General features: G+C 41.8%; 2 protein-coding genes across 2 annotated transcripts in view; one reads left to right on the forward strand and one right to left on the reverse strand.

Moving 5' to 3' along the window:
* The window catches only part of CMSS1 (cms1 ribosomal small subunit homolog), a 281,437-nt gene that overhangs the window by 102,818 nt on the left and 163,503 nt on the right, over positions 1 to 15,116 (forward strand). The gene's annotated exons all lie outside the window — the stretch shown is intronic.
* Positions 1 to 15,116, reverse strand: part of FILIP1L (filamin A interacting protein 1 like) — a 102,657-nt gene that overhangs the window by 76,524 nt on the left and 11,017 nt on the right. The window contains exon 4 of the mRNA XM_069946126.1: positions 10,258 to 10,436. Within this exon, the coding sequence (XP_069802227.1) occupies positions 10,258 to 10,436 (179 nt within the window). The remainder of the gene's footprint in view (positions 1 to 10,257; positions 10,437 to 15,116) is intronic.

The raw sequence follows: 15,116 nt of genomic DNA on the forward strand, positions 1-15,116 counted from the left end.
TCACTAAATTTATTCTGCCTTAAATGAGGGCAGCATTTACTTGTGACAGTAATGCTGAAGAAATGCTGTATTACTGCCGTTCTCCTAATATGCAGGAGAATAGAATTGTTGCCACACCCCTCCCCCGCCCTCCAGCTGCTGATTGACAGTTGACTCTGTATGCACAGCATGGATAGATAACTGCCAACCAGCAGCTGGTGGGCGGAGTTTTCTGCCTCATGAATATCCAAGGCTACTGAGCTCATGCACATAATGAAGAGGACTACTTATTGTCCATGTTATTCAGGAGAATATCTCTGGATCAGCTGCACAGAACAATGTAAGTGATACATCATTCTGTTCAGCTTGTCTGTCACTAGTTTATGCTATCCTAATGGCCCTATTCCACGGGTCGTTTAGAGGAGCAATATCGTTCGTATTCGGCCGATATCGGCCGCTACGAACGATATTCGTCCCGTGGAATAGAGTGCAACGATCAGCTGACATCGTTCATGTCGGCTGATCGTTGCAGTCGCTTGTTTTTCAACATGTTGAAAAACAAGCGACTGATATAGCAGCGATCTGCTGCCGTCACTCCGTTGAATAGGAGCATCGGCAGCAGATGCTGCTATATCCTATGGGCTGCCCGGACGATCAGCGATCACCCGGGCAGCCCCTCCCGCACTCACCCGCTTGCTGCCGCCGCGCGGAATAGCGGCGGCAGCGAGCGGGGAACGAGGAGCAAACGAGCGCTAATAGCGCTCGTTTGCTCCTCCAAACGACTCGTGGAATAGGGCCATGAGATGGGACAGCAGAAACCTACTGACAGAGTCTCTTTAAATGAAAATTTAAATCCTCCTCAACCTGTCTCAGACCTGTTTGGTCACAGATGCTCCGTATACACATGCATAGCTTTGATATGCACTCACATGAATTGCATTGAAAGTAGTTTAGTATCTGGATTAGCTTGGTTTGCAGGAAGAGGTCCTGTCGTATGACAAGATCTATTATAATCACTGAGCCAGAATACGTCATATGTTGTATTGATCTATATGTTACAGCTGTAAAGGAAGACACAGTCATACACATTTAGCCTGACTATAGGTCATTACTCTAGACAATACACATCGCAGCCTGCCTTGTCTCTTCCACGTTACTGTGAGTAATATGTGTTGTAATCCGTCTTACAGGGGATTTAATTGGAGCAGTTTTCTCACGTTACTCATAAGTGTTTCAGTTTTGTCACTGATATTTTTGTGCTTTCCAAAAAGTTTAGTTTCTCATGTTGCAACCACACATTGTTCCAATTTGCCGTATTGGCATCGACAAGGAATTATAAAGCAGATAATACAACTGAGTTCTCATTGCCAAAGTTATTTTCACACCCGTTCACTGCAAGTGTCTTATGACAAACCCTGGGTTCCCCACTGGATTCCTCGCACAGCTTTCGGAGAATTCAATCTCCAGCCTGTGTTTCACATTCCCATAGACAGGCATGGTTGTGGACATTTGCATGTCTCTGAAAGATGTCACTGAATAAGGGGGAGAGAACTTTGCTCTCAAGCTCTAAGCACCATGACGTTATTTCTGATGTCCCCTAGAGCTTTAATTCTTCATACCCGGAGATCACATCATGTGCACATGTACATGAGACATTAATGTTTAAGATTATCACAGTTTTAGTAATGGTTTCCTATAGAGATGAACGAATCTCAAGCATGCTTGGGTTCGTCCAAACTCGAGAGCGCAAGAAGTCTGAAGCCCTAAGGCTGGTGGAAAGGATGGACCAGCCATGAGGAGGTGGATCCCCTGGATCACCAAGAAGAGCTAATGTACCTTCTTCAAGGAGCGAAGTCCAAGGTGCCCCCAGTTTTCAACAGGGCCCGCCATAAGGCAGGATCGGCTTTACTGCAGGAAATTCTCAGGTCTCAGGTAACCACTGACTGATGGTAGTAAAGAAATACAGGAGCCCGGAACTAGAAGGTCCTCTTCTGCGGTCACACTTCAAAATATGAGAAGGAGCTGTTCAGACTGGAGCTAAGATGAGAATGGAACTAGGTCCAACGTCTAGAAGGACGCTAGGAAACGAGGAAGTGCCAGATAGTTAGGGAGCACAGACCTGGTTTGCTGACTGGAACACACCAACAACTAAGCACAGAGGTGTGGAGGTGGTGGCTATATTTAGGGCCCTATTCCACCGGACGATTATCGTTTGCATAATCGTTAATGATTAACAATCTCAAACGACCGCTATTGCGAAAGACCTGAAAACGTTCACTCATTTCCATGGAACGATAATCATTACTTATGATTGTAATTGCGATAGTTTTTTCTTTGCTATTTATTCGCTATTGCGTTTGTATCTATTGCGAACGACCGAACGATGTCTTATTCAATGCGAACGATTTGCGAACGAGCAACGATAAAAATAGGTCCAGGTCTTATAAAGCGATCAACGATTTCTCGTTCGGTCATTAATCGTTAAATGCATTTCAACCGAACGATTATAGTTTGGATTCAAACGATTTAACGATAATCTGAACGATAATCGTCCGGTGGAATAGGGCCCTTACCCTTAGGTTAACAGCATGGAATTCTCCAGAACCTGTGGGCTGAGCTATAAATACAGGTGAATGAGTGCATGCCTGCCACTAGAGGGAGCCCAATCCTCCAGGAGGATAGCTTGAACAGGGAAAGCTGCCGGAAGAAGCATACAAATAAAAAGCAGAAGACCACAGTGACAAGTGACAAAGTGACCTGCAAGTAGTAGGGGATAACTGCCTGAAAAACATAGATACAACCATAGGTCATTGGCTGTATCCATGTTTTCCAGGACTCACCTGATAATCAAATGCCACACATGCAGGTCCGGACGAACCTGAGCGCGTTCGAGGTTTGCTCATCTCAAGCTCGAACCATCTTATGTACATGGAGGCCTCCTTACTCTCCCCCCTGCAGAGTACTGTATGTTTGTGGAGAGAAGAATCATGAATATTGGATTTCAGCTACCCAACCCTTTTGTATTTGGGGAGATAAGCCGCCATCAGAGTTGTCTGCCAGTGGCTTTTTTTCCACCCTCTTTCCATTTAGAAGACAATATTCAGCCAACCGCTATTGAAGGTGTATTTGCACCTTTTAGTGTATAGTTTCTCTCTCCATGCTTTGACAGTGGAAGGCTCATCCTAGCAGGATGTAGAGGTGCCCATACAATGTAGACTAAGAGTCCTATTACACAAAGTGATTTTTAACGATAAACGATCGCAAACGAGATTGTTTATTACTAACCTGAAATTGTTCACCATATTACACAGAACAATGGTCGTTAGTTGCGATAGTCGTTATTATGATCGTTTACTCTTTCTGATCCCAGCAAAACATTGGGCAATGTGCAATTACACTGAACGATTAGTGAACAAATGGGGAACTTGAGCGAACGAATTTGGAATTACAGCGAACAATTAACGATAATTTTAGGTTCAGATATAAATCGACGATCACCGACTTACGAACAATTTTTTGATCGTTGCCTGCAATTACACAGAACGTTTATCATTTAAGTTTGAATTTTATAATGATTTTTTGAACGATAATCATCCCGTGTAATAGGGCCCTTAGATTGTGTAAGATGGGTGGCAACCTCATAACTCTTAATTGTAAGATGATGTCCAGGGACTAAAGGGTCTAAAGATCTCCCTCCTTACTACCTTCTCATAGGTTGTTTTTTTTTTTTTTTTTTTTTTTTTTACTTTTTCTTGCATTATTTTTATATAATACCAGTGGGTGTAGGGGCTTTTGGGTTATGCATGCTAATTCTTAATGGACAGTATATAAGACCATATAATTTTGATGTAAATCGACATTCATGAAATTGTGTTCACCTTTAGCTATTTAAGGGGTCTTCCTATCATAAGGTTATGCCGCATCTCTAGGATCACATTAATGGGTTATTGGAAATCCTATCCATAGAATAGGACATAATAAGCTGGTTGGGGACTGATTCCAAGAATGGACACCCAAGTCTCCCGTGAGAGTGGTGCAGATGTACATGAATATCATTGCTCCATCCATTCCTTTCATCCATCCAAGGGAGCTGCCAAGATATCCGAGTGCAGAGTTTGGCTATTCCTGTGGCTCCCATTGAGAATGAATAGAGTGGGAAGACGTATGCATGGTATCTGTGAGGATCATTGATGAATGCAGCCGATCCAATTCACTAGAGTATAGCCGTGCTGCAGTTCCTTGGGATCTGTGGGGGCCCCAGAGGTTGGGCCCCTAGTAAGCAATAACTGATGGAATATAATAAGGATCATGGGAATACTTCTTTAAGGATTTTACCTTTTTTTTTTCCGTATATATTAAGTGTCTATTAAGGAACGCAGTTTTCTCACCGGAGGTTTATTTTTTTGTATTTGTGTAATTTTATGTAATGGAACAAGTGGTTTTACACCAGAGCAAAGCCATGAACTTGAAATGCATTGACAGTGAGATCTGTTATGTTAAAGCTCACCAGGACTCTGCTATGATTACTGTATGACATCACTAAACAAATGTCTAGTGACATCACTTGGCAAGCAACTGAGAGAGGGGTCAACATGTGAGGTCACAGTCCTGCAGGATTTTCTATAAGTCTGAATATCCTTGTTGCCAAACTGTTAGTCACTTCCTTAGATACAATATTTATATAGAGCTGGAAATGATAATATTTCATGTTTATGGTTTCTGAGGTTATTACACTCGTATAGATTATCTCGCGCATTCGATGTTCCTGAGAATTTGGCTGAAACGAAACGTTCCTTCTATTTCTTCTCAAGAATAATCGGAAAACAGCAAAAAAATATATATATTTTTACTCTTTATATATCAAATTTTAAAAGGTATTCCTACCTGGCATGATAGGGGGTAACAAACTACCCAGAAAACTGTCCTTTGTTGTGTTTTTTCATCCATTTTATGCAAAAAACGGATGAAGAAAAAAATGGCGAATTCTTGTGCGTGTGTTTTGATCAGCTTTTCCATTGACTTCTCTTATTAAAAATTGGATCAAAATGCACCTGTTTTTATTTAGTGTACACAAAGACGTGGTCAACCACTTTTTTGTGTATGCTAAAAAAAATGTTTTTGTTTTTTTTTTAGCCGCTGACATTACATTCCTGCAGTTTTGGGGGCAGTCAGAGTTTCTGTGCACAGACGATGTGCTAAGGACCAGACTTCAGGACTCACTGCATCACCATTCACTATGATGCCATGAGATCCATAACTGTTTAAAGGTTGGTTCACACATACCGGAATCGCAGCCGAATCTGAAAAATCCTTTGCGAGTATGTAAACCCATACACACCAACAGTACCAGGAATCGCAGCGGATTTTGCTGCGAACTTGCAGCTTGAGATCTGTTACGATTCCGATACGTGTGAACCCACCCTAAAACTTTGCGCTACTGTACTGACACATCTGCGTCAGTACAGAAGTGTAAAGATGTAAACAATTCTGGAGCTCACAGCATCCTTGTGAATGATGATGCAGGGAGTTCTAAAGTGCGGTCTGTACCAGCCCATGGAGCGTGGGACTGCCCCTTACAGGCACACTGACACTTCAGCACACAGTGCCAGGCAGTGACACATTTGAGTCTTGCAAAATAAAGGTATTGAAAAGTATTGTCACCAATAGAACTCTGCATAGGTACACAACAACATACATCAGCATACTGTTCTGCCGAATCCCCAAACATAGGGTCCTGTACTAAATGTTAATGTAGCCTTGATTCAAAGGCTTGCTTTTGTTTATTTTAAGACACGGATCACAGCCCCAACACAGTTCCCTAAAATTGATGTGTGTATGGGGCCATAGAAATAAATGGGTCCTCATTTGCAGACAGAATAGACTGATGCGTGAAAAGGGCCTAAGTATTCTCTTACCCCAGTGCCTGATTCTCAGCTATGACTGCTCAGCACTGCTCTATAATGTTCTCCATACTGCTGCTGCTTCCAGATAGAGATATAAGGATCTGCTTTTCTTTGTATGCAGTGTATAGGAGACACCATAGCCGCTGGTCTCCACCCACTAGTCTGCAAGAGGGGAAAACTGGTGAAAAATGTAATACATAAGTCATGTAATAGCCAAAAATAGTGCTATACCACTTAAGTATATTAGAGGATATTCCCTCATTCCACCACCGGGACCTGATACTTTGTGACAAATAACTAGTTGAGAAGACATGGAGACCTGCCATATCTACTGCATTTCCGTCTAGTTAACAATACGTTCCAGATGGGAAAGTTTGGGTGTGAGAACACACATTTAATGATGCATAGATAATGTTTTACAAGCTCTGTACAGCTTCAACATTTTTTGTTGTACAGTAGCAGCTATCATACAGCACTGACATTATCTTACCGTTTTAGAGTAGTTAGAGCTTAATAGACTTTACTTTTGATCTATAAATGTTAACATTTCCTTATAGAGAAGATACCCGGGGTTGCTTATTATGAAACCAAGTGCCCATTTTAAATCACGGACCTTGGTTTTTATGTCAGGGTTCACTATGCTATGTTTTCTTACTACTGCATTCCATCTTTATTAAAAGGGAACTATCGGCAGGTTAGACGAATCTAACCTGCTGATATTCCACTTTTGCGCACAGGAGATGCTGGGGAGGAAGGTATGTCTTTTACCTTCCTCCTCAGCACCGTTCCTGTGCACCGCTAGGCGCACTGCCCCGCACCCAGAGTGCAGAGTCAGCCGCTTCTTCTAATGATAATCAATGGAGTGGGCAGGCCTTGCGCTTTGGAGGTGGGGCAGTGCTCCTAACGGTGCTACGGACAGAGGATTACACTGCTAACAGCACAGGAACGGCGCAGCAAAGTGCTCTCTGCTGCCACCGCTGTCCATGTCAGGAACTGTCCAGAGAAGTAGCAAATTCCTATAATCCTGCTCTCCAGAGTGGAAATAATACACCACATCCAGCAGGACATACTGCAGCTGATAAGTACTGAAAGATTTAAGACTTTTTTAATAGAAGCAAATTACCAATCTCTGGCACTTTCTGGCACCAGTTGATTTGAAAGAATTTTTTTTTTTTTTTTGCTGAACTACCCCTTTCAAAAACAATTCTCATTATTATTATTATTATTATTATTATTATTATTATTATTATTATTGTATGATCGCTCTGAATCCTATTATGGCTATAGTATTTTACCATGCCACTAAACAGTTCCGTGACGGCCCAACAATTGGGTTTCTTGGAGTTTCCATCACCCATTGGAGCTGTATGGAGTTAGAGATCTGGATTGCAGTCGGTATACGGAATAGTGCATGACGTTAGAGAGTTTTCCTGTACAGACTCACTCCTTCAGACTAAGCATTGGAAATGACTGTTCTAAAGTGTTTCCCATTTGTTAATAATTGTGATAGTTGATTGCTCAGCACTATTGCCCTGTGTAATTTCCTATAAGAGCCTTGGCCTGTAGACTACCTGTCTGAGAAGCACTTGGGGTTACTCATTCCCAAGCTGTGAAGGGAAATTAGGTTGCTTACAGTAATTCTGTTTGTGCAGTCATGCAGGTTGAGTTATGGGTCATCGGCCATTTTTATGTTTTGTGCTGATTTGCATTCTTTTTCACAAAATTGGAAAGGAATTTGGCAGAAGTTTTATTTCTCTAGAGCTTTTTTTCTGTTGCATTAGGGGATCCTCGTGAGCCAAATGATACTTTATTTCTCGTTCAGGTTCTTAGCATTGTTAACATAGGAAGTAGTGTTCATTGAAGGCCACTTCAAGTCATGGGCAGTAAAAATGTGTGAGATATTGGTTACAGTGAACTGGCGAAATAAAAAGGTTCCAAGTAGTAGTGGGCGAAGAATGAATCTAAAAAGACAGTGGAAGAATTTAACGTTTGAAGGGGTATTCCAACCAATGAAAAGCTCCCATACCCAGATGGTCTTACTAAACAAGTCCCACTGAGTATTTTGAGCCATATCCCATCTTTCTAGCTGCCGGCACCAAGTTGCAGGTTTTTCTAAAAGCCACTCTATACCCAAGATGGCGCCAACCAGGGAACTACATTTCCCAGCATGCATTGCACTTCAGAGCCAACTGCCAAGTATCCGCCTCATCTTGTAGTATTTGCTGCTGGCTCAATCTGCTTCAGCTGTCCCTAAAGGGGTCCAAGCTGTTCTGCTCCCCAACACTCCATTACCCTCTCTTGGGTTGTCTCTGAGACGAGAGGTGGCCGGGGACTTGTTGCATGCAATGTCCAACAGCTGCATAATGTGACTGCGACATTGTTACCAGCAGGAAGAAATTAAACATGCAACTTCACTGATTGGCTGAGCGGGCCTTTCCCCCCCCCCGAGTCGTGACGTTATCACTACTCAGGAGCGGGGAATAATGCGTTCCAGCCTATAGACTATACCCATGTTTTCTCAGGACTCCTTAGGGCTGCATCCAATGTCTTCAGCCACCAGTATTCAAATGTCCAATGATTGGACTTGAGCATGCGTGAGTTGCGCTCATCAAGACTTTTTAGACAGAAACAATTTACGCCCATAAAATTAAGCTACCAGTGAACGGACAGATGTTTTCTCATTGAATTCAATAGGAAAAAAAATTCAAGACTAAACATTGAGGAAACGAGGTCCAAGATACTGTGTGCAACTAGGATAAGAGAGAACATATGTGCTAACCCTTAAGTAGACAGCTAAGAGGTCTTCATAAATGAGGTCGCTATCAGTGGATCTTTTATCGCTGCCAAGGTGGCATGTTAAAGTGGTTTTAGCTTTTATTCCGTGTGAGATCTTTATAAGTCTTCAGGGTCTGTGTATAAGAAAGGCCAAGGACATTCTCTTAAGAATGTAAATGCAGATTTTCCATTCTACGCTATACGTTATAGTAAGATCAACTACTGCCACAGAAACCTGATGAATACTGTTAACATGTTGTTTTTTTTATGCAATTCAGTAGCTCCAGCTCATATAATCTCTCTATTGATTGTCTATCGGAAGTAGCTAAAATGTCTGTGTAGTTGTCATTTTAAAAAATTCATGCATTTTTTTTTTTCAGAAATCAGTAGTGCAAGAGCTTTTAAGAAATTCTTTAATAGGTTTTATTAGGCAAAAAGCCTCTTTCTGTACTCAAAAAGCTGTTTTACAGCGCCCCCCCCCCCTCCTCCACACACACAGACACACACACTCTCTTCTTATCTGTGCTTTATTAGGCAAAGCTGTTTTTATTACAGAGGAGCAAAGTGAAGACAGGTTTGCTGAGTCTATTAAAACCTATGGAGGGGGATGAGTGAGCAGGGAGAGCAGAGAAGCAGCTGTACAGTTTGGAGACTGTCTGGGCACATAAAACGCTGGATTCACAATTCAGAGAGGTCAGTGCCTATCTGGGAGCTTGGTGAGAGAATATTGCAGGATGTTGTGCTGTGCAGGGCTGCCTTTTCTCCTCTCCGTGCTCCCTCATCCCTCTTGGGCCCTCCCCCCCTCCATAGACCATAATGGACACAGAAATTCTGCCTCTTCCTAAGGGAGGGGGGAGTAGGAAAACCGCTTTTTGAGTACAGAAGAAAACTCTTTTGCTTAATAAAACCTATTGCAGAGTTTCTTAAAATCGATTATATATTTTTTGATTCCTAAAAAGTGACATTTAAATGACGTTATGATTACAGGGGTACTTATGATGAGACACTCATCACATATCTTATGGCTAGTGGTTAGGTGTCTTTGGTAGGGAACCCACTTTTAAGTTCTCATCGTGAAGATAGGGTCTGGATAGGGTCGGACTTTGCTGAAATCAAACAGTTCAGTATCTTTGCTCAACACTAGATAAAAGCATCATTATTATTATTATTATTATTATTATTATTATTATTATTATTATTATTACAAACACACACATATCTATATATGTGACTTCTAATATGATTCCATTCTGTTCTTCCAGTAAATTATGTTTTGTCCTATAGACAGACATACACCCTCACTCCTCACAGATGTCAGTAGAATTAGTGCATTCTCTTTCCTTATATGTTAGTTTTTTTGCTGCCTAGTTAAGTTTTCTTTTGTTTCTCTGGTTGCTGGGTAACCATCCTGCTGACAGCTCCCGGCATAGAGGTCTCCGCAAGATCAGGAAATGACGTTCAGCACTTTTACTCAGATGGAAATAGCATACGCACATACTATCTTTTTGCTGCGTCTACGTGGGGCTGTATCCTGTTGGGGGAGGGGTCCCTCTTTTTTTTTTTTTTTTTCTTTTTTAGATTTGGGGGAAAAAACAATTACCTTTCTCGTTCTTGCTCCAGTAGGTTGGTAAATTCGTCACTTTTTTCCATATACTCGGTGTGTTTTCTCTTTTCCTCCTCTAAGTCATACAGAGTTTGTCTTTGGGTTTTCTCCACCATTAGAAGTTGCTCCAGCATTCTCTTGTGAGTTTCCTTGTGCTTCTCCACAACCTTATCCAGCTGTATAATACAAGAAAGGTTCATTACCGATGGTATATGCATTAAGGCTCGTGTAGATTTTGGCACCACCTAAATTGAGCGTTATCGAGGGAGCAGTTTGGACAATTATGGACGTTATTTTTCTGAATACTTCTCTATGGAGGTGGCGTATTATTGAAACTATGTATGAAGAATTCCTGAACTTTCTGTCTTATAGCTCATCACTACAGTGTTTATTTTTTCATTTTTATGAACAAAGAAAAACTTTAAAGAGTAGGCTTATGCTGCATAAACTAGTGACAGAGAAGCTGAACAGAATGATGTATCAATTACATTGTTCTGTGCAGCTGATCCAGAGATCTCCTCCTGATTAACAGGCACTGCACACTAGTCCTCTAGATTATGTGCACATGCTCAGTATTCCTCAGTATTCATGAACACCAGCTCTCTCTGCCCACCGACTGCTGATTGTCAGTTGTCTATGTATACTATTTTTGTTTACTGTTTATAGGCAGTGAGCTGTCAATCAGTAGCTGGAGAGAGGACGGTGGGAGTGGGGCTGCTCAAAGCCCATTCCCCTGCATATCAGGAGAACTGTTGAACAACATGATGTAAGTAATAGACCATTTTGTTCACCATTCCTGTCACTGGTTTATGCTGCCCTCATTTAGGGCATTCACAGGATAGGGGACAAGTAAGAGATCACGGTGAGTCCGACCTACAAACGCCCAGCGATCTCCATATCGGCCCCTGGCTTTTGTGTTATGAATTGAGCCATGGGTATGGCACAAGGCCCCCGGCTCTATTCATGCCTATGGAGGTGCCGGAGAGAGCCGAGTAAGCACTCTTCCGACTTACTTGGGTTTAACTGGCGTCTTTATTAATTCCTATGGAGCCGCCAGAGATAGCAGAGCACATAGCTCTTTCGCCTTACTTGGCTCTCTCCATCACCTCCATAGAAATGAATGGAGCCATGGGTCTCGTGCCGTACCCCTGGCTCTATTCATAACACAGAAACCAGGGGCCCATACGGATATTGCTGGCGGGTTTTGGAGGTTGGACTTCCCGTGATCTTTTACTTGTCCCCTATCTTGCTGATAGGGGACAAGTTAACATTTTTGCACAAAAAAAATGAAAAATCCATTATCTGGTTTCTTAGTCCTTTGTTTCAGCAGTTTGTAAACAGAACCTGTGGGTTCTTTAACTCCTTAAGGCTATGTTCACACTATGTAAGAGACTGTCCGTTCTGTAACCCGTCTGGGTCACTGAACGGACGGTCTCTGCTAAGATCATCCCGGCCGGTACTGCAGTACCGGCTGGATGATCTTTATGGCCTTAGTGTTCTGATGCGGGCTCGTCAGTGCGCGCCTGCATCAGAACTCCCCATAGGACACAATGAAGCAAGTGGCCGGAGCCACTCGCTTCATTGTGTGAACTGACAGGGTTTCCTATGGCCGCAATTCACTGAATTGCGGCCACAGAAAACTGACATCTCAGTTCTTTGCGGCGCCGCATGGGATCCCGGCCGGAGCGTGTACGATGTGTCTATGCTCCGTCCGGGTTCCCATAGAACAATAGGTATTGTTCCACAACTTGCAAAGTACAGCCATTGTTGCCGATGGCAACAATGGCCGTACTTTTACTTAGTGTGAACATAGCCTAATAATGTAACTGATTTTACTTTTTGCGTTTTTATCTTTTACCTCTCACCATCTAGAAGCCACAACTCTTTTAACACAACTATAGACCCATACAAGGGCTTATTCTGCTCTTGACCTATTTTGGTGACGTGACACTTTTTATTTTACCACAAAATTCATGACAAAGCCAGAAAAAAAGATTCTTTTTGCCCCTTTTGGAGGCTTTTGTTCTTATATCTTTACGGTTAGAAATGATAAAACAATACAATTACAACAATGCCCCAATTTATATACATTTTGGTTTTTTTTTTACTAGTTCCCCCCCATCCTATTTGCCATATACTGGCTGGTGACAGTGAAAATTTTATTGGCCTTTGCATCCGAATATATTTGGGGAAGTGACCTTGAACTTCTATTTGTCTATTTTTTTTTTTTTGCTTTTCATTAAATGAACTTTTCATTAAATAGACTTAGGCTGGGTTCACACTACGTTTTTTTTCATCCATTTTTTGCAAAAAAAACGGATGCATGTGTATGCATCCGTTTTGATCAGTTTTTCTATAGAATTGCATTATAAGAAAAATGGATCAAAACAGATCAGTTTTTTTAATGTATACAAAAACGTAGTCAACCTCATTTTTGTGTCTGTTAAAAAAAACAAAAAAAAAACAACAGATCGTTTTGATACGTGTTTTTTTTTTTTTTCAGAATGGGATTCAATGGAAAATCGGATCAAAACAGATGCACACACATGCATCTGTTTCTTTGCAAAAACGTAGTGTGAACCCAGCCTTAGCGAGTAGCGAAAAGGCAACAACTTACACTATGAAAGAATTTTGCTGCTGTGTTTAGAAAGTGATCCAAAAAGAGTTAAGAATAAGTCTTGGTGAGTTTGTTCTTTCTCAGGCATAGTCAGGTTTAATCACAGAACTTTCGACAGGATTTCTGCCGGAATGCTGAGTATCAGCTCTTTTTAATTTACTTAAACATTAGAAGCTAATGAGATATTGGATCTCACGGTGAAAGGACACTGGGACATGACATTGGTCCTGAGTAATAGTGACCTGTATTCATTGTTAGGACAATAGTACCATCGATTAGGGAAGTGTTGAAAAGCTATAAAAGAACATTTTACAGATAAAATCTACTTATAAAGTTGAATAACTGAATGCATGGCCCGATGGGCTGCTTAGCGTTATACATTTCTACAGTTACCTGACCATAAAGGTGCCTATTGTTATCTCGTCCCCTCACCCCATACACATGAACATTTGGTGTAAATGAGGGCTGTTCCTAACATACACATAAAGGAGAAATATGGTATTATAGCACATGCTGCCCACCGAGATGATCAGGTAACTGTAATAGGTAAACTTCAAAAACTGCAGATGGTGGACTACTTTTTGTCCTTGGGCCTTTGACTACAGACATTAATAGGAAATATTGTGGTAGCAACCATGTGAATAAAGTGCGGGTTTATGGCGGGTCGTATGGTGAAGCAAAATATAAGAAGATTGTATGAGAATATGCAGTTGGTGTCGGAGCCGGTGTCCCACTCCATCCTGTCATTGGACGCGGTGAAGGCGTTGGACAGGGTGGAGTGGGAGTACCTTTGGGAGACTCTAAAGCAATTTGGTATTGGTCCGGGCTTTATTCAAATGTTGAAACTGCTATATACAGAGGCTAGGGCAGTGGTGTCAATAGAAGGAAGGTCCTCTGTCCCATTTACTTTAAGTAGAGGCACTCGTCAGGGTTGTCCCCTCTCCCCCTTGCTCTTCACCCTAAGTATTGAACCATTAGCAATTAAGATTAGAGCGGATGTGGATGTGGTTGGATTTGGGGCGGGGGGCAAGGGGGACAGGGTATCGCTTTATGCAGACGATCTCCTGTTGTTTTTGGAGAATCCGAAGGTATCGGTGCCCAGGGTTATGGAGATTGTGGAGGAAATTGGTAACCTGTCAGGCCTAGCAATAAATTGGGCTAAATCTGTGTTTATGCCCCTGGATGAGAATTTGTTGTTGGAGTTTCCCCCTTTGAGAGCCCTCGAAAAAGGAGGGTCGTTTAGATATTTAGGGGTAAGGGTATCTAGGAGGTTGAAGGAATTCAACATTTTAAATACCAAACCCATTATAAAGGATTTATCTTAAAAAGTGATAATATGGAATAAGCTTCCGCTGTCAAAAATGGATAGAATCACGTTCATTAGATCAGTATGTCTCCCGAAGTTACTGTTTTTGTTTGCTGCATCCCCTATACATATAGATGAGAAATACTTTAGAAAGATAAGAGCCTTGTTTAATGCATTAATTTGGGGGCGGAGGAGGGTCCAAATGAAGTTAGAACTCCTTAGTGTTTCAAGAGGTCAAGGAGGTTTAGGCCTCCCAGATAATAAAAGGTACTGGTTGTCCTCGCAAATCTATTGGTTGATATATCATAAAGAAAGGAAATTTTTTGATTTAGTGGGGGAGGTTTCAGAGAAATGGGGGTGGGATATATTTCAGAAACTTGAAGCTGGAGTACTAGAGAGGGGAAGTTGTAAAGACTGGAGTATGGTTAAGAATTTAGTGAAAGTATGGAGGGACTTGAAGAAAAGGAGAGATATCAGAGGTGTCTGCGACTTTACTCCCTTGTGGGGAAATCAACGGTTAGCGGAAATGACTAAGATAGAGGTCTCAGAAGTGTTATGGAGAGCCGGGATCCAGACAATCGGAGATATATGGGGGGGCAGGGAGGTTGCTAGTTGGGAGTCAATAAGGGGTAGATTCAATATTAACAACAAAGCCTGGCTGCATTATGAGATGGTGAGATCAGCTTTGAAGAGAGATATAAGAGAGAACTCGTTGCAATTGGCAGGACAGGATTGGTTAGTTGGGAAGATCATAGGACAACAAATAAGGAAAAAAGAGATTTCCTATGTATATAACCATCTGGGGCTGAGCGGTAGTGTGGGGTTTTCAAGCCAGAAAAAATGGCAGGAAGAGTTGGAAAAAAAAGAACAGTTGTGACTGGCCAACCATTTATAAGAATATTAAAAAGGTGTCAAGGTCGGGAGACCACCAGC

This window comes from Dendropsophus ebraccatus, chromosome 11 (assembly GCF_027789765.1).
Source record: "Dendropsophus ebraccatus isolate aDenEbr1 chromosome 11, aDenEbr1.pat, whole genome shotgun sequence".
Classification (NCBI taxonomy): Eukaryota; Metazoa; Chordata; class Amphibia; order Anura; family Hylidae; genus Dendropsophus; species Dendropsophus ebraccatus.